Source organism: Arachis stenosperma, chromosome 6, assembly GCF_014773155.1.
Source record: "Arachis stenosperma cultivar V10309 chromosome 6, arast.V10309.gnm1.PFL2, whole genome shotgun sequence".
Taxonomy (NCBI): domain Eukaryota; kingdom Viridiplantae; phylum Streptophyta; class Magnoliopsida; order Fabales; family Fabaceae; genus Arachis; species Arachis stenosperma.
This window is the reverse complement of record NC_080382.1, coordinates 18,553,879-18,575,834: the sequence shown is the minus strand read 5'-3', so window position 1 is coordinate 18,575,834 and position 21,956 is coordinate 18,553,879. Positions and strand designations below refer to the sequence as shown.

Genomic DNA, 21,956 nt, shown 5'->3' with positions numbered 1-21,956 from the left:
AGTTTTTAACTGTGTTGTGTGGAATCTCAGGGAGGTATCTGTAATTTATCCAAAATAAAAAGCGCGCAGACACACGTAAGAAGAGCTTCAAAGCAGGGATTGGAGACACACAAGAGCAAACCCATTTCTCTCTCTTGAATTTCTCTGACGACTCCGTTTTTGATTCACTTCCAGGTACGAGGTTTCTGACCCTATTGGTGTACCCATGTTATTCACATTTACTGAATATTGGTATGCTAAGAAATTCTGCATTTGATGAACCAGCTGTAGTAGCTAGTTTCATGAATGATATGAAACTGTGAAGATTGCGGATTTGGGATATATTATTTGGCTTGTTGGGTTTATGATTCTGGAATAAAGCTTCCTGCTTTATAATGGGTTTCTGAAATCTGTTCTAATTTTTTCAAGGAAAGCCAATAGGTTGAGCACATTGTGTTTTTCTTTCTTCCTTTTTTTCTTTGTTGTGTTTTTGGCCTCGTTTTGAATTTTGTTGCTATGTTTCATCATGATTATAGATTATATATGTATTTGTTTTCCATAAAGATTGATTTTCTTATTCTATGTAATACTATGCTATTGAGCTGTTTTTTCATTTAACCACCCTTATTTTTACTCCCATGTGAAATTGCATCAGTCGAAGACAAATATTTTTTATGGCTATTGCCCTGAAATCAGCTTGCTTCTTGCAATTGAAGAAACCAGAGGTCAATTTCCAGGGCTTTCTTCCCTCCAAGAGAGCTATTGTTTCAGTAAAGAGGTATACTCCAGTGGCCGCTATCAAGACGATGGAAACAGTTGGGCTCTCTGAAACCTTCACTAGGCTGAAGAAACAAGGAAAAGTAAGTGTTAATTTTTCTTGCTAATTTGTGCTAAGCAATCAACAGTCAACACTGAACTTCGTTGGATGTTTATGATGTGGACTAAAGGTGGTACTAATAGGAATGTTTAACGGCAGAAAAATATGGTATTGTTTAATTCATGTAGCCAAGTCGACCTAGTGGAACAAGCCTTGGTGGTTGTATGCGAAGTTGCATGTATGACATGCTTTTCATTTTGTATGATGCAATTTGAATTGTTATGTATTGCTTACTTATTTTAAAAAAATATAAAATCATAATAAGATAACTTTCTGGTTTCATATTCTATGAATTTTTAAATCTTGGACTCTTATTTGTTTATTTATACTGGGTTTAGAATCATCATGTGGGACTTGGTTATATTTTGTAAATTGTAAGGTATCAACCTTATTGCAAGGAGATGTGAGTCAGAGTACCTTTTTTTGGCTTGTGATTGCTGATTGAATGATTAGATTCTAATGAATATTTTGTGTCAAGGTGGCATTCATTCCATACATCACAGCTGGTGATCCTGATCTTTCAACCACAGCAGAAGCACTGAAAGTTCTTGATTCATGTGGCTCCGACATAATTGAGCTAGGTGTTCCATACTCAGATCCTTTGGCAGATGGTCCTGTTATCCAGGTTTGATGCTTTCTTCTCCTTTAGTGCTATTTCATGCTGCCTGATTCTCAAACTTATCAGTCTTTCCTTTCAGGCTGCTGCTACTCGTTCTCTAGCAAAGGGCACCAATTTTGATGCTATTATCTCTATGTTGAAAGAGGTTTGTTTATGCAACCCTTTTCCAGTTATTGATTATTCTAATTGCTGTGTCCTCTATCAACGATTTAATACTCTGTCTCTTTCCACTCTTTGTCTTCTTTAATTGACAATTTAGCTGTGAAAATACTCCAAAAGATGTCAATTAAATTAGTCCTGTCTTTTCCTCTACACTTGTTCTTAAAGGTAAGGAGATGCTGTTAGACAGATGTCTTTTAGGTTCTCAACCCTTAGTATCATAATATCATGTTACTCTATTTGTTTTGAAAAAGAAATAACTTGCTCAGAATACCTTGCCTTATTCCTTTTCCAAGTGTCCCTTCCCTTATATTCATGTATTAATGTTTAACCACCTGATTTATTTGCCAGGTTGTTCCACAATTGTCTTGTCCAATTGCACTTTTTACTTATTACAATCCGATACTGAAGCGTGGTACTGAGAGATTTATGTCTACCATTAGAGACTGTGGTGTTCACGGTGAGACATGAGTAATCGCTTACCAAATAGCATAGAGTTTGTTACATTGTAATGTCAGGTTTGTTCTTCTTAAAGGATTCTATGATAAACAATGTCATAAAATGCATAGACAACACAAAGGGAAGCTGTAGTTAAAGACATTTCATATTTGCTAATTTAAATTTATTATTATAAAAGAATGCTCCTCTGTACTTTTCTGCCAAGTCATGTCAATTGCCACATTGTCGTGGAATTCTCTTTTTTCTCCAGTTTGGCAATCAGGATAACATTCGTTTCTTTCCCGTGTATACGTGCAGGACTTGTAGTTCCCGATGTTCCTCTGGAAGAGACAAAAACTTTAAGGATGGAAGCAAAGAACAATGGAATTGAACTGGTAAACTTCTTTTTTACCCGAACTCATAATTACAAAACTTTTCAAGTTGAGCATGATGGAGAAGGCATGGTAATGATTGAGGAGCAATGTGTGTTCTATTACATTATGCTTTTTGTGATATTACATACAGTTATTGGTGATAAATATTCTTTTACTTCATTTTGATAAATGAATGCGTTTGTGTGTGTATATTTAACGTATTTGGGATATCTGCTTCTTTGATATCATTAAGGTACTCTTGACCACACCTACCACACCAACAAACAGAATGAAAGCCATTGTGGATGCATCCGAAGGATTTGTGTATCTTGTAAGATCTCTGTCTTCCATTATGCTTTATTTTTCACAAAAATAATTTAGTCTGCGTCAAATTGGGTTTGAAAGGTAACAGTGTTAACAAATTATCTTCTAGGTTTCTGGATTAGAATATGATGGTAAAAACAGAAAACATCTTGCAGAACACTCTCTGTCCAAACCCTGCCAGCATAAAGTCATTAATCATTTGTTGTTTTAAATTATAGGTGAGCTCAGTGGGTGTCACCGGAGCCCGAGCATCGGTTAGTGATAAGGTTCAAACTCTTTTGCAGGAAATCAAAGAGGTTTGTCTGTTTAACTCCTGTTTATGTCATAATATTCTGATAAACCTTTAAGATTTACGCAGAACACCTTGATCTTTATTTTATTTTATTTTAAAATTCAGGCAACAACTAAGCCGGTGGCAGTTGGTTTCGGGATATCAAAACCTGAGCATGTGAAACAGGTTAGTTGTCTCTGCAGATTTTTTTATTCTTCTTGTTCTATCACAGTGGTTACTTTTCATACTCAAATCAACAATTTTTTACTTATGATACAGGTAGCAGGATGGGGGGCAGATGGTGTGATTGTTGGAAGTGCTATGGTGAAGCTGCTTGGTGAGGCTAATTCGCCTCAAGAGGGATTGAAAGAACTCGAAAACTTAACCAACTCCTTAAAATCAGCACTTCCTTGAAATTAATTAGCTTTTAAGCCCAGAAACTTCAAACTAGTTGTGTCTGCATAGATAATAATGGTTTGAGTAATTGGTAATGATAATAATAATAATAATAATGGATTGAATAAGGATTTATTTTTCTTATAGATGTGAAATTTTATCCGTCTCCATAGTAAAGCCATAGTATCAGGATGGACAAGTAGCTACAACTTAACATAAAATTATATATACAGATTCAAATTTCGTTGTTGTTCCTGTGCTAGAATAAGTTAAAATTTGTGATGATCCCAACGTTTGATAGTTGGTACTTGGTAGCCTGTTTTCACAAGCATATGTTCAGGCTCATCTAACTTTGCACAACAGCTATTCCATCAAATTGCCAGATCTTTTAACACAAATTTGATCAATATTTCATGATCTTATAGACGTTGAAAAATTTAATACAAAGGTAAAGCAGAAGCACATGATGCAAATTCATAATTACCACAGCAGTATCATATAATTTATTCGAATAATAATCACGAATATTTGGCTTACAATTTAACTCACAAGGTGACAGAGGATAGTCTCAATCTACAATAACCAATAACAAAGCACATATCTTAAAAAAAAAAAAAAAAAAAACTTTAAACTAGGAGCTTAGCGTCTCCCAGAAGCCACAGATTCCGCAGAGAAGAGGTACTTCACTCGTGAAAGAACTGAATCATGGGCAGGATCATAAGGATGATCCTTCGAAGGAATCTCCAATATTGCAGGAACAGGCTTGTTGTAGCTATCAACTAAAAATCTTATCATGTTTGCAACCTGAACAATGAAACTAAAGGCATTACATCTCGAATTCAAAATGTCAAGTTTTCGAGGGGAAAATATTTATTGTCCTATGGCAATAACCTATATTGTAGTTCAATGAGAAGGGTTCTAGGCAGAACGTCTTCAAAGAAATAGAATCAATATGCAGCTATAAACTACTCTAAGGACTTTTCTTTACTATGAATCTGTATGAGGATAGAAAAGCAACTTACATATTGGCTTATTAACACAATTGCAATATCTTCCCTAGTTGTGAACTCTTTGAATGCATCTTCAATTTGTTTCACAGTTGTTTCTGAAATCAACATCCCAAGAGAGGATTAGAAGTCTATTATTAACACTTAAGAAGGCAGCAAATTACTAAATTGTCTACAAAATTGCCATATCATTACAAATTGAAATCAGTTAAGCATAGAAGAAAGTTCATAAAATGAACTGAAGAACAGTGGCATACTTGAATCTACAATAAGATAATTTGTCTTCCTTCGCAAGTCAACATTACCCACTCCAGCCAGCAGAAATCCAACAACAGTATCCTGCAGTATATTCCATTAAGTAGTTATTACTTTTTATGGTAGAGTGCATCTAAAATATCAAAATTCAGAACAAACATCATAGAAACTAGAATACGTCATGATGCTAGATTTCCGATATCAAATATTGCATGTATGCACCAGAAGAGATCTAGGCAAATTACATAGGCTAGTATTATATATGGATTATGGTAAATACAAATGCTTCAACAGGCTAATAGAGCTCTAATGTACAGGTCAAGATAGAAATAGCTTTTGCACATCAGCACCTGGCACTCATCAAGACATCAACCTCTAAACTTTCAAATATATATTGGTGGATGAAATAGGGTCATCTTAACAAGAACAATCATAAAAATTAAAGATAAAATGCTACAACTTTGTACCAACAGAAAATATTGAACCTGAATTGTCATCCAAACTCCCACCCAACCACCACCTGTCCTAAGCTAAACCAGAAGGTTGAATTGCACATTAAAAAATTGAGAAAGAATCAAAATAAATTACCACACAAACCACTTAAAACCCTAGTCAGTCACAGAAATGCCACGCTTACCTCATCTGCGATCATAGCAATGAGTGCTGAATTTTTTGTGGGAATTTGAGCTCTATTTGCCATTTAACCTGAACAATTGCAATGAACAAGATTAAGGGGGAAGAAAAAGTAAACGAAAGATGACATACAGACAAAGATATACAACTTGTCAGCTTGTAATTTGAAAGATTCAGCCACATACAACAAGGGTAAAAACATGACATCAGGTCCAATCTTTCAAATTTATATTGATCGGTTTTAGCACCATATGCCACAAAAGAAAGGGCTGACTTCAAATTCTTTTACATCAAAACGTTTATCAATCAACCAGACCCGGAGTCAATTGATTGAAACAAATTGCTAAATTATATTCGATAAACTAGCATCAGCAAACTAAAAAACATGAGATTTGTAAGCAAGATGCATGAAATCAAACATCAATAGAGAAGCAGAAAATCATACTCTAAAATGATAGTAAAAGGAAGAACCAAAATCATAACAAGATATCTTGAACACAATTTAAAACGGCGAAATGGAGAACTTGAAAGTCCGGGAAAAAAAAAAGAATTTTGAAATCTAGGTTTATTTAGAGTAGGTATACTGAATAAATCCGAAGGAAAATCGAAGGAGATCGCAGCTTATTGCATTCATCAATCATCAAAACTTCGAAAGCTCAATGGATGAAAATAAATGGGTGAGAACTGGGAATGGAGATTGAAGCTTACCGAATGAATGGATCGATGAGAGTAAGGCTTGTCAGTCAGTATCCACGCATCTACTGCTCAGCTCTGTTCTTGCTTCTTCATTTTGATTCAATCCGTATATGGTAATAAATACAGAGTTATCTTAGTTAACATGAGAAGCTGATAATACATAATTATATATCAATGTAAATTTTTTTATCTAAATATGTTCTCTCGTTATATATCATTTTAATTTTTAATTCAATAAAAATTTGAAAACATATATGTAAGCACACAAAAAAAAGCTTCAAAAGTCAAAACATCAAAAAAAATATTTGATTTAAGAAAAACATATAAAAATAAAATTGAATATATTTGGACTTTTTAAAAAACTAATAGACTGCTACTAAAATCAGAATATTTGTAATAATTAAGAATATATTTGATTTTAAGCCCTAATTTTATCACCAAGACCTAATATATAGGAATTAATATATTTGCCTAAATTTTTAGCTTTATCAGTTAGTGAAGTTCAAACCATTAATACAAGTAAATTTAAGTGTGATTACAGTTTGTCTTTTGTAATTAACTAATTTCTCTCTTTAAAAATAATTTTTTACATACTAGTTTATTCTATCTGAACACATTTAATTAAATCTTCTCCATTTTATTTTATTTAAAATATAAAATATAATTTCTTATTATACATTTTATAAGTAGAACAGAAAAAACCATAAAAATTAAAAAAATTAAAAATTATACTTTACACTTCAATTTTCTTTTTTTTTTTTTTTAAAAAAAGAGAAACTATGCTCTTTAGACAGAATAGATAAATGAAGAATAACTGATATCCATCCATAATTTGATATAATAGAATGGACTATAGAGGTTCCAAGCACCCAAAAACAAAAACAAAAACATTAAAAAAATAATATATTTTATCAATATAAAATAATATTTTAGACTAATAATTTATTTTTATACTATTAAAATTTAAAATTTAATATAAAAATATTTTTATTAATTAAATATTAATAAAAAATAATAAATTTTGTTCGTGAAAAAAAATAATAGGGCATGCTTCTAAACTAATAGTAAATTCGATAATTTGGAGTTTTGAACTTTATATAGATAAATAAGTAGACCTTAATGGCAATAAGTTAGAGAGTAACAATTAGAAATATCAATAACTTTTTATTGGAAAAAGTTATTTATTACAAAGAAATGATAAATTACATGGGAACTAATAATTAAACAACCACCACCACCAATGTTTAATATGCTAGATAAGATCGATTATATGGATCTTCCTAGTGCAAAGAGGTTAAAAGTCACAACTCACAACTACTATTCACATGGATGATTGATTATGAAAAGAGTTTCTTTACATATCTAAGTAATTTTACATTTAAGTTTATCCAATTCATTTAATTTACATTGCAGGATTTTGTCTTCTTCTTTTTCTTTCTCCTCCTCTTCATCTTCTTTGTGCTGCTTCTTCTTCTTCTTCTTCTTCTCCTTCTCTTTTTTCTTCATTTTTTTTATGGATTTGAATCATCTGAAATTTGAATTTCACTTTAGAAAGTAAAGTGTGATTTCTCACCATTGATTTCATAAGTAGGACCAAGAATAAATATGAAAGAAAAACTATTCAAGAGTAGAAGATCACACTTTACTCTCTAAAGTGAAATTCAAACTTTAGAAGATCCAAATCCTTTTTTATTATCGTCATCGTCATCACCACCATACTACCACATCCATCTCCTCCTCATCATATTTCTTTTTTATTTGAATTTCTTTAATCTCCTCCTTCATTTTTTTCTTCCTCCTCCATCATCATTATCATCATCACTAACAACACCAACATTTTTGCTAACATTTTTATTGACTCTGATTCTCTGTGGTAATCGAATGAACCGAAAGTATTATCAAAACGGAACTATTATATAATACCAAATGAACAGAAAACCATTGTATAATATCAAATGAACTGAAAATTGTTCATTATATAAATTCAAATTCAATGATAATGATAATGACAATACGTATTAGAAGAAGACAATGACCATAACGATGATGATTATAATGATGATGATGATGATAGAGGAAAATGATGAAAAAGAAAGAGACGAAATTCTAATAGGAGAAAAAGGAGGAAGAAGAGGTGTTGTTGGTGATGACGGTAACGAAATTGAAAAATAATAAAAAAGGAGGAGGAAGAGAAGAAGCACAAGAGGGGAAGAAAACGGAAAAAAGAAACGCGTAACTCAAATCACTTGGATGAACTTAAATATAAAATTGCTTGGATATGGAGAATTACTCTTAATAAACATGATTACATCATAGAATAAGGGATATGATTTTATCCAATTTTTGTATGTGCATACTGCATCCCTACTGAATTTTGGTACCAGATTGGACACCAGATGTCACTTTACTCTGAAAATGTAATTCTAACCTGCATAAGAAATCTACCTGTTAATCTAAGGCTAAAAAGAAAAAAGAAAGTAAAATCACACATTTCTTAGGTGAAAAACACAGCAATAGGTGGTGGTTAAAGTAGCATGCCTTGTAGCACATTTGTAATATATGGTTTCAGGAGAGTTATATGTGCGTGCATTCTGAAACATTCTCTTCACATCAGCAACAAACATCTCAAATGTCACATAATATTGTTCTGATTCCACCCTCTTAGTCATTGTCTTCAGATCTGCACTCACATTACGTTGCCAACATAGTAAGACAACAAGACTTTTCAGAATGGCAGATTGCTATGAGTTCTCTAACTAAATTAATTTAAGCAGTAATCTTGATTCTAGACGAATTTAACATGAAATATACAGATCCTTCTTACCTATTGGATCTTTAATTATGTCATAATAATCAGGAACATCTCGTGCATCAACTGGTTCCTTGAATGGCCAAGCATCAGTATGATCATGCATTGACTGTACCAAAGAAATCAGGTTATACAAGAATTGGATTCTCATAAATGTACTATTTCTACTATCATGCATTGCCTTCACATGTCATTATAGGCAATGTTATGAAATCACTTATTCCAAAAGTTTAAACTGATAGACAGAAACACACAAATAATCATATCTCTAACAAACCTCTCAAGCAAGAGCCTCTTTTAGACTAAAGTGTGATTTTGCATAGGCCTTCCTTCTTTTTAGTTTGCCTTATGCTGAACTAATTTCTTTTAGGTAATAAGAATCAAACTATAGACCTTTTGGTGGTAGAAACTATGATATCATGTATGAAACCATTTATGAAATATCTGCTGCATTTTCAGTTCATACTGAAATCGAAATGAAAATGAATGAAAACTAAAATCAAATCTGAAGGATATCCAAGCAGCTTGCCTTCAGAAGGGAACGCATATACGCTGTCAAATGCTTCATATTTGTAGCATTGTCTGTAGCGTTGCTTAGTCTGAATCTTGAATGACCCCACTGATCAGGGGTCCAACCAGCCTCTCCTGTTATTGCATTCAAGAATTGACCATAAATATCAATCAGAAAATTAAAGACAAATCATGCGAAAATAAAGTATTTCACTCATAAGTCATAATAACATCCTGGTCAAATTTTCACAATATGCTCAGCTTAGATGGGAGGCAAAGATGAGCAAGGAAGAATGAAAAGTTTGTTTGATGATTTAAGATGGGGGAAAACAAGAAATGAAAGGGAACTGTTTCCATTCTTCCTCATTGACTTTTGGGATAACAGGGTATACGTTGCTTAAGTAAACAGACGGAAATAACCTCCTTTAACTTTTAATTCCCAGGCCACGGAAGAGAGTTTCTTTCCTTTCCTTAATTAGGAAACTTGATAAGTTGAACCTATAGCTAACATTTTGACCACTGGCTAACACGAGACAAAGAAACAAAGTAAAATAGTTCAGTGCCTTTAGCAGTCAACATAGAGGTGGACATCTCATTATATGAAGAAAAGTTAACCCTACACCATCCTGCCTTTGAAGATAGGATATACCACAAGTCCACAACAGTGTACATATATATATATATATATATATATATATATATATATATATATATTGAAATTAAGCACTTACTCAATCCAGGGATGTCCTCAACTTTGACAATTTTTTTAGGAATTCCAGCTTCTTTCTGCATGTTGTGTTGGTCAGAATAGTTGCAAAAAAGAATGAGGGTACATAGGAAAAATGATTATCTGCCCAATTCCTTGGTATACAGGCACAATGAATAGCAATGCATGCATAAATTACGTCAAAATGCAATCATGATTGAACTGATAATACTCTCCCGTTAACAGAATTTACAACTGGAGAAAACTTAGAACACCATAAAAGAATGAGGGTACATGGAAAATTGATAGTGTCTTATACCTTCTGAAAATCAATGCCAGCATAAACAATGTGACAATTTGACAACTCTCTGATCTTTTCATCAATAGCCTGCCATTTTAGAACATATCATGAGCTGAGGAAGACTAAAATGTTAAAAATGCATGACAAATAATTAAAAATAATCAACTCCTCCAGAAGTTACTCATTAGATAGATACAAAGATGATAAAAGGAAAAATAATTGACTGAAACACAGCATGCATGGTCACTAAGTAAGGGTCGGAGTAAAAAATCTAGTGTTTGCACAATTGAGGCCTCATTTTATGCTCCTCTAAATGGAGCTTGTATATAAAGTGAACAGGTAAGGGTGGATCCACCCTTACCTCACTTTGTGAATTAAGAGAACATGACAATTAGATAAAATATCCCTTGTCAAAGTTTAAAACCACTTTTTACTGTGTATGAAGTCTGTTAGGAATGCAATTAACAAAGTAGAACACCTTATATAATAAGTTCCTTCAAAAAATTAAAAACTACCTGTCGTTGACGACGAATCATTGTTGATAGATCGATATAAGGGAGCTTTGGATCAATCTTGCATTCCATGAGAATTCCTCCATCATAGTCTTTTATATACCTGAAATCACATTAATTACTGTTGAGAATTCTCATAGATAGTATACAAGAATACAACAAATTAAATAAGTAATGAAATATGAAAATACTATTCAATGAGGTTTTAAAAAAAATCAGAATTAAAAGTCATTTTAAGTCTCCATAATTGGAGCTTTGTAGTTCAACACTCCTAACAACCAAACACATATGTAACATTATATAAATACAGTTTCTCATTCTTCCGGAAAATACCTTTTTTCTTTTTCATTTTCCTAAAAAATGAAATTGAGGGACTAGTGGTAAGAGCTGCTCATAGATTTAGGACAAAAGAATTAAGATTGAGCATAACCATACCCTTGCCATCTATCTTTCTCCAAGTGAATCTCCTTCGTAAATCCCTGAAAACATGCACAAACAAACATCCGTACATAAGAAGCAACAGATACCAACGATGCAGATCTTAAATGTGGATAACCAGACCTGTTTGATAAAATATCCAACAGCATTGTTGTCAGCATAAGTTAAAAAATGTGTCAGCCCATCTACATCACGTGCATGCTGTTTTAAGTGATTCATCAATCTAGTACCATAACCTTTTACTTGCTCATCAGCTGTAATTGCACAAAAGGCTATCTCACCAAACTTCTGGCTGTCATCCATAGAGCATATTAAAAAAAAAAGGCAATGAAGAAGTATTTTAAAATATCTATTTAATACATCAACCAATCCAATGTAAAAAAATACTAGATGGCATACGTAACCTTTGATCATAGGTTTTGTAAACCTTCATTTTTCAGCGTGATAAAACAAAAATAACAATAACAAAATAATGAAGCAAATATTGAAAATTTCTGAGACCTACAAAATAAAATAATAGAAAGCTAGAATATGAAATTGGGGGAAAATAATAAATAATGAATAAAAGATACCGAGAAAATGATTACCTTACATATGGCCGATATGTAATGCCTCCAACAACATGATTCCGCCTTATAACCATTACAGACTTATGGCTCCTGCAAACCCAACATAAACAGATTGTAAACAACATAAAGAGAGACATTCAAAGATAACATGGGGAGTTTTTTTTTTTTTTTAAATAACCTAGGGAGATTTATTTATAAGAACTTCTGTGCAAAGAGAAATCTCAGATACAATTAGATGTAGGATTCATGCTCTTCATGTCCTTGTTCATTATTGTTTGGGTTGCAGAGGCGCAAACAAGTAATTTTTCACAAAACTCCGAACAAACACAAACACAAGAAGGCTGATGTAAGCTCCCCGTGAGAAAGTAAGTATTGAAGGTACCAAAAATTACTGAGTGGCATTACCTATCCATAACAAGTCGGACAATGTACTCCTTTGGCATATTGGGAAGTTGCCTAGCAAATATATTCTTCAATCCTATTAACCTAAAGAACATAACAAAAGCAAGGGCCAAACTCAGCATCATTAACCATTACTTTGCTCATTAGAGAAAGGGGATAAAAAACTCTGAATTGAAACTCATCAGATAGTTGCTATGGTAATGCATAAGTTATAAGTGGTAAACAGTAAGCTACCATATACTAACATATAAGAACAACGCAGAAAAATGTCTTAGAAGCAGTACCAAACCATATGCTCATCAACACCGTCATTTGAGTAGCACACAAATTTGAGCCTTCCCGCTTCCTCCTGAAAGATTTCAAATGATTATATCACACAACCACTAACCTCAAGTTAGTGTGTAACGATTCATCTATGTCACTTCATAGCAGGGAAGGAAGAGTAAAAAAAATATATATATAAGGGCAGAAGAAAACGAGAACAAATAATAAGAAAATGTAAAACTCTCATATTACCTTGAAGCAAAGCAGTTCATACTAGTACTATTCACTTTCAGTAACCATTCCTAACAATGCACTATTCAAATATTGTATGAATTTCAAGAACAATTCTGAAATTCAAACACAATATACATAATCAATGTCAAACTGTGTTTCTCTTTTGTATGAATTTCTTTAACAAGTTGAATTTGCTTTACCTCTTTCTTCAGACTCTCTTCTCTCGCACTGTAAGCTCCACTGGTCTGCAAATTATCCGTAAATATCTTGCTAACATCTTCCTTCACCACGATACCGGGGACGGATCCGGCGGTGGCAACTGTGCCCACGGCGGCGGAATTTCCAGCTACGCCAGCGTCCTTGTTGACACCGTCGGAGCTCTCAATCTTCACGGTGACTGAGTTTTCGGTCTTGAGCTTGGTGTTGCGCGGTGCGGAGGCTCCACCGGCGCCAGCGCTTCCGTCGAGCCTGGCGGCGGTGAAGTTGCGCATGGAGGAGTCATTGTCGTAGTCGTCCTCGTCGTCGTCGACGACTGCGTCCTCGGAGTCATCAGCGTCGGAATCTGAGTCTGCGCCGCGGGCGGAGATGCTCTCGAGGTCGTCGTTTGAAGTGAGAGCGCCGTCGCGGGTCTCGGCGGAGAAGGAGGAAGGGGGAAAGGGTGGCGCGTGGTCTTCAGACGCGAGCTTGCGCTTGTGGATGGAAGAGGTGGCGGAGGCGGAGGCCGAGTGAGAGGGAGAAGGGGACTGCGAGCTCCGGGAACGGAGGGGCCCAGCGCCGTGAGAGGAGTGGGTGTCCATTCCCTTTTTGTGTTTTCTCTTTTGGCGATCAATTGCGAAAATTAATTGAGATCGAAGTTTTAGGGTTTTGAATTTAGGGGAACGAGAGCTCCCTGTGTTTCGCGGTTTTTTTTTTCTTTTCCTTTTTCCAGGTGGTCGGAGAGAGATTACCGACGAGGAGGAGAACACCGTAGGTTTTTGTCCGAGATAGTTATAATCGTCGTACTAGTAAGTAGTAACTAGTCTTCCATCAATGTCAGGCATGTTTATATCTTAATTTAATCTAATCTTATCCTCTCTTATTTTAATATCTAGTTTTTCTTAATACTGAGGGTTTAGTAGTTGTTTTCTTGCACATTTCACTTCGACTTAAAATTCGATGTTCAAGTAAATGGATACATTTTTTAAAATGGGAATATCCATAATTGGTAAGTTCAATCAACTATGCAAAAATTCATGGATACCAGGAAGGTAATTTCTTCAGTCATATATCTCACCAGTCACCAACAAAAAGAATAAAGAATCAACTTGTATTTCCTCTCTTGCTTTAATTTTACAGTTTAATACATGATTGGTGCCACAAATCCAATTTACTCTACTATAATCTGAAATAAATAATTAACATGCTGTTGCAGCAAATAACAACTCTTTTGAACGTGCCATTACAGAAGCTGCTGCAGAGATCAATCACCCTCGGATCATCTTTTTTTACTTTACACTTTGCAAAAGAACTTCTCATCGTGTGCGGGCTCTATGTTTCAAAAAGAGAAAAGCTCGCGACGAGAAGCATACCGAATTCTCGAAGCTCGGCTGCAACTGCAATTACCATAGCTTCTAATCTGATCTTGGTCGACTCCGGCCGTTCTTGTTGTTGCTATATAAAGGTAGTATCCACCGTGATCCATGTTTCCTTTTCCCATAACAACGCCAATATAGAACGAATAAGGACACAATTACACCAAGGGGAATAGCCCATCTGTTTCAATCAACAAAATGATCATGCATCATGGGTCAATACTTTATATTAAGAAATCTTGAATGAGAAAAAGAATAAATCAGAACTGAGCCTTAAGTCTATTGGTTCTTATTATATGTCAAAACCAGCAACATTAAAAGCTTTCAACTTATATCAGATGCATCAATATGCAAAACAGTTGAATTACCTGTCAAGATCAAGAACTGGGCTATAAACAAGAGTTTCCCATGTTGCAACTATAAAATGCCAAACTGGATTATAGTACAGTGACTCTGCTGACCAAAACATCCTTGTGTAGGTCTCGAGAAATATAAAAAGTAACCATGCTCCCATTTCGATCAAAATGAACTTTATAATAAAGCGGCCAATCACGACCATGACGAGGGAGAAGGCCACCAACCAATTAAAAAGCCTTTGGTTATAATCCTTTATAAATTGAGACTTAGATTTCCCCAACATCTGCAAAAATTGAAAAAGAAATTATAAAGATTATGCCCCATGATATGGTAGAATACAAGTTGACAGAAAATGCAATTATGATAACAGACCTTCATCATGCGCTGCTCGTAGTTTGTTTTCGACGGTCCGACACACTCGTGCTCAAAACTATGATTGCATTTCTGCAATCCCGCATTAAACTTTGCCATGGAAGGTAGTCTGAGAACCTGAAGCCGATCCATCATGTCCTCGCAATTGGTGTACAATGCCTCGCATAGCTTTGAAGATTGGTATTCATTTTTTAAAATGACATTCCTATATACCTGCAGAATTGTCCTTCATAAGTATTAATTGTTCAGAGTAAATATGTGCTTGAAATTATCAGATTAAAATCCAAGATGAAACTAGATAAAGAGAGCAAATAACCATTTATTAACAAATCAAGGGAATCTCCTTCGTTTTTTTAAACAGTCACTGCAGTAAAGAGAAACCTACCAGCTTGGCAAAACTTTTTCATAAGATAACAAACGAAGTTGCAAAAGTATTGATGCTTTAAGTTTGAAGCTTTGTAGACATAAATCCAGCATAATAGACGCTTTTCATTCTTGCTACTTACTGACTTTTGAACCAGAATGCCTCAAAACAAAAACCTTAAAAGAGGAATAGTTCTACTATCTTTGGCTACGATTTTTACCTGCTAGTTAAGTCACACTATTTTTATTCAAAGCACATGACATTTTAGAGGGAATTTCACCCTCAAACAGGACGAGAAATTGGAAAGTTTTGCTCTTTAATGTCTTCTTTCATTGGTTTCCTTTTACATGAGGATCTCTTGTCCTCCATTCTCTTCTCTTGTTCAGAAAATTATTCTTTTATCTAAAAAAATTCCAATAAGCCAATTTCATTTTTCAAATATACTATAAATATTCAAGAAATACCTTCTGTATTTCTTCATCCAGTTGTGTCACTGATTTCTTAGCATGGTGACGACCAAAATGTTGCTGATCAAAGGATCGCATGGCTTCACCTCTGGAGTTATCATGGGACTGTTGCAGAGATCCCTCTGGAAGAGGTAGTTGCAATTTTCCCATCCTTTCACTGTATAATTTAAGACATCTTTCAAGAATATCCTTGTTGAAAATCTCCACAAGAGAACCAGTCGATGGGATCTCTCCTTTGTTCAAGGCTTCAAGTATCTAAATTTGAAACTCAAAAATTATTGCAGTTTAATGGAGATAGACATAACAAATTCACAAAATTCAATAAGTTATTATGTTATTATAGTTGTGTCATTATTACCCTCATTCTGACTATATTAGAGATGATATAAGAATATTTGTTACAGAAGAAGGGAGAAAAGGCAGAAGGACAAAATAGAAAGTATGTATCATGAAACCACTTATCCTAAAAGCTTAAACTTATAGGTAGAAACTGTAGAAGTATATGAATGGATATATCTTACACGCTCCCTCACGCAAGAACCTCTTATGGTTTGCATGAATTTTTGTATAGCCCTTTTTTCTCTATTTTTATTTGCCTTATGTTGAATTCATTATGTTGGGAGTCAACAAAGATTAAACTTGAAACCTTTTGGTCATAGAAATTCTTGTACTATGTCATGAAACTACTTTAACCCAAAAGTTTAAGCAGATAGAGGTACCAAATTTATTACAGGAGAGAAAACTGCTTTACCTAAATATTTACTAGTTTTGGAAAAACAGTAAAATAATATGCACTTTAACTAAACTTCAAGATCAAAGAATTACTAAGAAATGAAGTAATAACATTTTCCCTACTTTCCATTTATAGTAACTTTGAAGAGCATAAACTCGTTTGGTTCTACTTGTGTTTTTCTAATCAATACATGCTGCCTGATTAATCTCAAAAAGTTGAACTTCATAGAAAGTTCCAATATTTTTTCAAAACATATTTTTAATCTCTCAAGAAACTTTAACCAGATATACGGAAAACAGGACAATATATGAGTGAATAGCTTGCATATAAGTACAATGAATCATTCATGTAGGCAACCGAGTACCTGCTCCAGGAAGGAAACAAACTCTTTCCCATTTAGAGATTTTCCTTGAACAATCTTTGGACGGATTATGCTAGCAACAAGCTCTTTGAGTTGCTCCCTTCTTTTTACATATAATGGTTCAAGGTCCCCATCCTTCATATCACAGAGCTTTGTCCGCTGGAGATGCGGCTGTTTAAAGTCCAATTTAGATAATCAGCAAGGCCAACCAATGCAGTGTTTACGACAAACATCAATTACATTTTAACATAGCAAAAGTTTTCATCAAGTAATATAAAACATACGAAGGCATATTGCATACATAGGTGACAGGCAGGTCGATTAGAGATGCAAGAAAAACAAACACAGATAACTCTTGCTTGAAATAAAGATTGAATTCATTAAAACTGTAGTTCTTGCATAAGACAAAGTAGTCCAAAGACTCGATCACATTCTTCATGAAATCAAGATGGATGCCAAATAACCAAAGATACAAATAACAGAAGGTGACATAATGTGAAACAATGGAGAAGAAAAATGGGCATGTACCTATTACTAACACTGGCCAATTTTAATTTGTGATAGATTAGTTATAATAACTAATACAGGTCAGGTGCAGCATAAAAAGAATGAGGTTCCCTCAAAATCCCAAAGTTTGATAACGGAACTGAAAAGTTCAATATTTCTTCCTCCAGAAGAAGATAAAAGGCTTCTGTTGTGAAGAAATGGTCCATCCAGTATGACAATATCATGAAATCCAGCTTGAAAAGAAGAATCATGAAATCAGACAACATAGCAATTTGTATAACACGAGAAGTATTTCTCTCTTCCATTGTATTCATATGACTCTAAGAATAGGCTTTGCTACATACATTGTCACATTGACATCATTAAAACTCATCTAAAAACGCAGAAATCAAGACAGTAGTTACATTTTGACATGATTTCCGAAATAACACAGCTCCATACACCCAAAATTCCACATAATTTAATTCAGGATAGAAATCCATATAATAAAAAGGTTCATATGGTATTAAAAAACAAGTATTTAAAAAGCAAGCCAAGATACATACTTGTGGTAAGCTAAAGGCAGTACTATTGTCACCCATTATAGCCAATGAGTCCCGTATCTGATTGACCTGATGATGTGAATTTTTGTTTAAACATTCAGTTCCAGATTAGTAACATCTTATGATATTTGATACATTGAAATTCAAGGCCAGATGAGAAAGATACCATATCAATATTTTTGTCCCCTGCAATTTAATAACAAGCAAATAGCTAACCATCAGAAAATCCTCCTTAAGAAAATGTAAAAGTTATACAGTGAATAAAGTTAATTTTAGTCACAGGTACAACCAATAGTACTAACCATTGACATTGGGGACTCTTCGAAGAGCTTCTTCCACCATTTGTTGCACTGACTTCCCTTCTGCATTAAGTAAGGAAAATATTAGTATAGGATTGAGAGTGCATGATGGACAAAGGTAGTTGCAGAGCAGCAGTGCCTAGAATCCTCAGTGACCAAAAACAATTTTATTCTGATCATAGGCAGTAGACTAAACAAAAGAGCAGAACTCAGGATAGGAAAGGGAGCGGACAAGTTGTAGGTACGAACATAGCTAGTATTTAACTTACGCAAAAAATCACGTTGTATAAGCCACAAGAGCTTAGCAGGTTCAAATGCAACATCTTGGCCCTACAAAACAATAAACCATTTAAAAAAAATTAAAAAAAATAGCACCGAGAAAGTTCATAAACGAAAGTGACGTCGCAAAATGGGGAGAGTAATAATGTAATTGGAGCACCTTCACTCTGTTCCAACACATGGACATTGCCGATTATAATATGTTGAAATTTCAAATAAAAAGAAAAACAAGTTAGTAACTGCAATAGTCACAGGAAAAGGCCATAAAGCAGTATTAAAAAGGATAGCAAGAGAGAAATTGATAATCCAAATGATATAGTAGAAAAAGAAAAGGGCATTAGGTTGCTAACCTCCCATAAAATTCTTCAGCAAGCTCAACCGCAAAAGAGAGCCGAGAAATGTCAGCTTCGCGTATCTTAATGCATAAAAATGAAAACATTTTAGCAGGGTATCAGGAAAAATGAACAAACAAACAAAATGAAACATTAGTGGTTGAAGGCATCAAGTTTGTTCAGCCTATAGCTAGTAATAGAAAGTTGATACCATTAAACAAGCACATGCAATCAAGTTGCTTTAAAAGGATATTGCCTTTTTCTAAAAGCAATAATATTAACTTTCAATTTTCACTGACAGGGAGGGGAGAATGATAACTAACCGTCTCAGGCAGATTATAGATAAGCACGGAACTCATGACAGTTGCCAGAGCAAATATCCTGCAAAAGGAAGACATAAGAAAAGGCCAACTGAAAAAATAACATACGACTACCAACATAAATTGCAGTGCTTATGATCAAACAGGAGTTACCGATCATCATATACATTTGATTTTCCAACACTTTCAAATCCTTCTGTATCAAGGTAAAATACGGAAGTTTTTACTCCATCAATATCCAACTCTATTGGGGTTCCCCAAATCCATATTCCTGTATAGCATGGGCCAAAAGAGAATAAATATTTGAGAAAGATCGTATCTAAATCCAATTAAGGATAACCATGTGAAAAAATATCAATCCCCATTCACCTTTTGTCTTGGTATCACGCATGTGCCCAACACCAAAACCTAACAAAACAATCAAAACAGTTAATATTACATTCTTAGAAGCTGTCGAATTCCTAAAATGTAAATAATGAGGAATAAAATTCTAGCAGCAATAAAAGATGCACCTTCATAACAAGAAAGAGAAAGAAGTTGATTAAGCAAGAAAGATTTTCCAGAGCGATATGGTCCAATCACCTGACAAAACAACCATAAACTAATATAAAACCCACAGGGAACTAACACCACTTATACAGTAATGTGCAAGCTTCCTTCATTAGATCATGAACGAAGTACCAATTTCCAAATAATAAGACTTTGTTCCTGAACTTAGACAAACACTTATCTCCAACTTCGAAAGTCAAAACTATCCAGAAATCCTTTTAAAGAGAAAGTGAAGAAAATGACAACATTTGAGAAAGCAAATCCAGATGCAAAATTATAGGAAAAACAAAAAGAGCAATCAACTCTGGTCTCCTCTCTCTTATGAGGTTTTCCTGTCTTGTCCTTAGGGGTAGAACAGAATACTTTGTATTGGTGGACTTATATGTTCCAAATCCTGAAAACACATTACATGACAATATTTACAGAAGACAAATTTATTCAAAATATGTTTTCAAACCTTGTAACTAGCAATTTCTCGAATATCAATCAGAAATAAAGTCAGGGAAAGATGATTGGTCAGCATGGAAAATGATAATCAACATGATATTAGCCAATCACTACGCCTAAAACCACTAGTTCATTTAACAAACACAAACTTACTGCCACGGATGCAATGGGGTTTGTTATTCTCTCAATAGCCTCCAAACCTTCTCTTGAAAGTCTAAGTTTTGTATGACCAGGATCAGGCTCCACAATGGGAAACCTGTACACAAATATTGGGTAAGAATAAGGGTAGCTTACAACATCGGGAGATTATTAAGGTGAAATGTTCTTCATAACAAACAGAAGAAACTCAGTCATACAATAGCCACTAGAAGGAGAACAAAACAACAATGAATACAACAGGAGAAAAAGAACAGGGTTGTTTGTTGTTATGGCAATAAAAGCATCTTAGTCCCAAAATGAGTTGATTACATAAGCTCAGCCTTCAAACAAATAAAAGATACATTTTGGCACCACTCTCAAGGTAAAGACAATTCCATACTAAGTATACATATGACCAAGATAAAGTATGGCTTTGACATTTCTATCATTCTTGTGGCCATAAGTCTATAGTGTCTCCCTATTTATTCATATTGCCAATTTTGAACTATTCAGGATAGTGTCATCAAGAGTTCAAGAATAATAACTAACCCTATGTGTATTGCTCGCAAAAACAAGCTTCTTGTGTCCAAAAAATTCACAACTTATCTTTTTCTCGACATACCAAAATGAAACTTCCCAATTGGCAGAGAACAAAATTTCAATCCATATAAGAAAAATCTATAAGTAACAAGATTTGAATGTCTAAACAGCACAATCAATAATCCAGAAGTAACGAAAAACTAAAAAGAAATTATGTAAAATAATTCTTTAGAAATTTTCACCCATGGCCATTGCTGAAACCAATGCATTATAACTTTATAAGTCACATTCACTCCCAACTGCAGCAACTAAGTCTGATATATTGGCTCAAACTATGTCCAAGTACAACCACCTAAGTAGATATGTATTATAGAAGCATGGTTCAGACCAGTTAGCATAGACGAAATGAAGGTGAATGCCAACATCACCCAATGACGAAATCAGGGAATAAAACGCATTGATAGGATCCAAAGCATCACAAAGTTGAGCTTTTGCAAAACAAGAAGCATAAAGATCAAAGATTTTTGTATCTTTTCAAGAGGCAATAGCCACCAGATCTCGAAACTAAACATGCCATTAGAAAGTTAGAGAGAAAGAAAGACTTACGCCTGTTGAAAATTCTGAATCTGCGAGGACCCAATTGAAAAGAGGGAGAGAAAGAATAGAAGAGATGAGAGAAGGGTGTCCATGAAGGAGTAGAGAGATGAAAATGGGAGAAAGAGAGTAGCTTGGGGTTTGTTATGCGGCAAATGTGGTGGAAGAAGGAAGAATGAGGAGAGAGAGAAACATTGGGATGGGGTTGAAAATTGAAAGGGGTGGCGTTGAAACTTGAAGGTAACGGCAAGAATAGGGAAGTGGGATCTGAAAGGAGGAAGTGGTAATTTGAAGAAGACTCAGACTCGCTCTTTGGATTTTGATCTTAGTCATGTCGTGTCTTCTCATGACCGACCACTGCTATAACTATGCTCCGACTTAGGAGCCAACCGTGTCCTGTTCATTGTGCCT

General features: G+C 34.3%; 4 protein-coding genes across 5 annotated transcripts; 1 reads left to right on the top strand and 3 right to left on the bottom strand.

Annotated features, from left to right (window-relative positions):
* Positions 1-3,716, top strand: LOC130936136 (tryptophan synthase alpha chain, chloroplastic-like). 2 transcript variants are annotated; one of them, XM_057866141.1, is made up of 10 exons: positions 1-174; positions 635-839; positions 1,335-1,481; positions 1,555-1,620; positions 1,986-2,094; positions 2,391-2,467; positions 2,700-2,777; positions 2,989-3,066; positions 3,168-3,227; positions 3,321-3,710. In XM_057866141.1, exons 2-10 carry the CDS (start codon positions 654-656, stop codon positions 3,453-3,455), a joined length of 936 nt encoding a protein of 311 aa, XP_057722124.1. In that variant the 5' UTR covers positions 1-174; positions 635-653; the 3' UTR covers positions 3,456-3,710. The 2 variants fall into 2 exon arrangements, with proteins under 2 accessions (XP_057722124.1, XP_057722125.1); XM_057866142.1 differs by having other exon boundaries at positions 69-174; positions 696-839; positions 3,321-3,716.
* A 185-nt stretch (positions 3,717-3,901) lies between these two features.
* On the bottom strand, positions 3,902-6,193 carry LOC130936137 (V-type proton ATPase subunit F). Its single transcript, XM_057866143.1, has 5 exons — positions 6,041-6,193; positions 5,337-5,404; positions 4,702-4,783; positions 4,460-4,542; positions 3,902-4,241 (listed from the first exon to the last, which is right to left on the bottom strand). The coding sequence occupies exons 2-5, from the start codon at positions 5,397-5,399 to the stop codon at positions 4,077-4,079; spliced, it is 393 nt and encodes a 130-aa protein (XP_057722126.1). The 5' UTR covers positions 5,400-5,404; positions 6,041-6,193; the 3' UTR covers positions 3,902-4,076.
* Positions 6,194-8,274: 2,081 nt separating this feature from the next.
* LOC130935566 (histone acetyltransferase GCN5) lies at positions 8,275-13,802 on the bottom strand. The gene is made up of 13 exons (XM_057865364.1): positions 12,974-13,802; positions 12,560-12,624; positions 12,279-12,359; positions 11,892-11,963; positions 11,428-11,596; positions 11,302-11,345; positions 10,870-10,969; positions 10,373-10,441; positions 10,079-10,133; positions 9,367-9,482; positions 8,853-8,946; positions 8,567-8,708; positions 8,275-8,456 (listed from the first exon to the last, which is right to left on the bottom strand). The coding sequence occupies exons 1-13, from the start codon at positions 13,568-13,570 to the stop codon at positions 8,393-8,395; spliced, it is 1,668 nt and encodes a 555-aa protein (XP_057721347.1). The 5' UTR covers positions 13,571-13,802; the 3' UTR covers positions 8,275-8,392.
* A 263-nt stretch (positions 13,803-14,065) lies between these two features.
* Positions 14,066-21,956, bottom strand: LOC130936103 (uncharacterized). Its single transcript, XM_057866092.1, is given in 18 exon segments — positions 14,066-14,525; positions 14,713-14,984; positions 15,074-15,286; positions 15,902-16,159; positions 17,002-17,169; positions 18,051-18,116; positions 18,214-18,233; positions 18,350-18,409; positions 18,616-18,676; positions 18,786-18,799; positions 18,897-18,968; positions 18,971-19,040; positions 19,281-19,338; positions 19,431-19,548; positions 19,647-19,685; positions 19,790-19,859; positions 20,427-20,529; positions 21,558-21,956. Coding segments are annotated over 18 exon segments (1,887 nt in total). The 5' UTR covers positions 21,641-21,956; the 3' UTR covers positions 14,066-14,383.

Bases quoted from the DNA above. Each gene is read 5' to 3' on its own strand.
- LOC130935566 (XM_057865364.1), bottom strand. From the start codon at position 13,570: ATGGACACCCACTCCTCTCACGGCGCTGGGCCCCTCCGTTCCCGGAGC. The intron at 10,442-10,869 runs GTAGTTTTTAAT...CTAAAATGGCAG, and splicing joins TGATTCGTCGTCAACGACAG to GCTATTGATGAAAAGATCAG. The intron at 8,947-9,366 runs GCAAGCTGCTTG...TCTTTGGTACAG, and splicing joins ATATGCGTTCCCTTCTGAAG to TCAATGCATGATCATACTGA.
- LOC130936137 (XM_057866143.1), bottom strand. From the start codon at position 5,399: ATGGCAAATAGAGCTCAAATTCCCACAAAAAATTCAGCACTCATTGCT. The intron at 4,543-4,701 runs GTATGCCACTGT...TGTTGATTTCAG, and splicing joins TTATCTTATTGTAGATTCAA to AAACAACTGTGAAACAAATT. The intron at 4,242-4,459 runs GTAAGTTGCTTT...TTCATTGTTCAG, and splicing joins TTGTGTTAATAAGCCAATAT to GTTGCAAACATGATAAGATT.
- LOC130936136 (XM_057866141.1), top strand. From the start codon at position 654: ATGGCTATTGCCCTGAAATCAGCTTGCTTCTTGCAATTGAAGAAACCA. The intron at 2,468-2,699 runs GTAAACTTCTTT...GATATCATTAAG, and splicing joins AGAACAATGGAATTGAACTG to GTACTCTTGACCACACCTAC. The intron at 2,778-2,988 runs GTAAGATCTCTG...TTTAAATTATAG, and splicing joins CCGAAGGATTTGTGTATCTT to GTGAGCTCAGTGGGTGTCAC.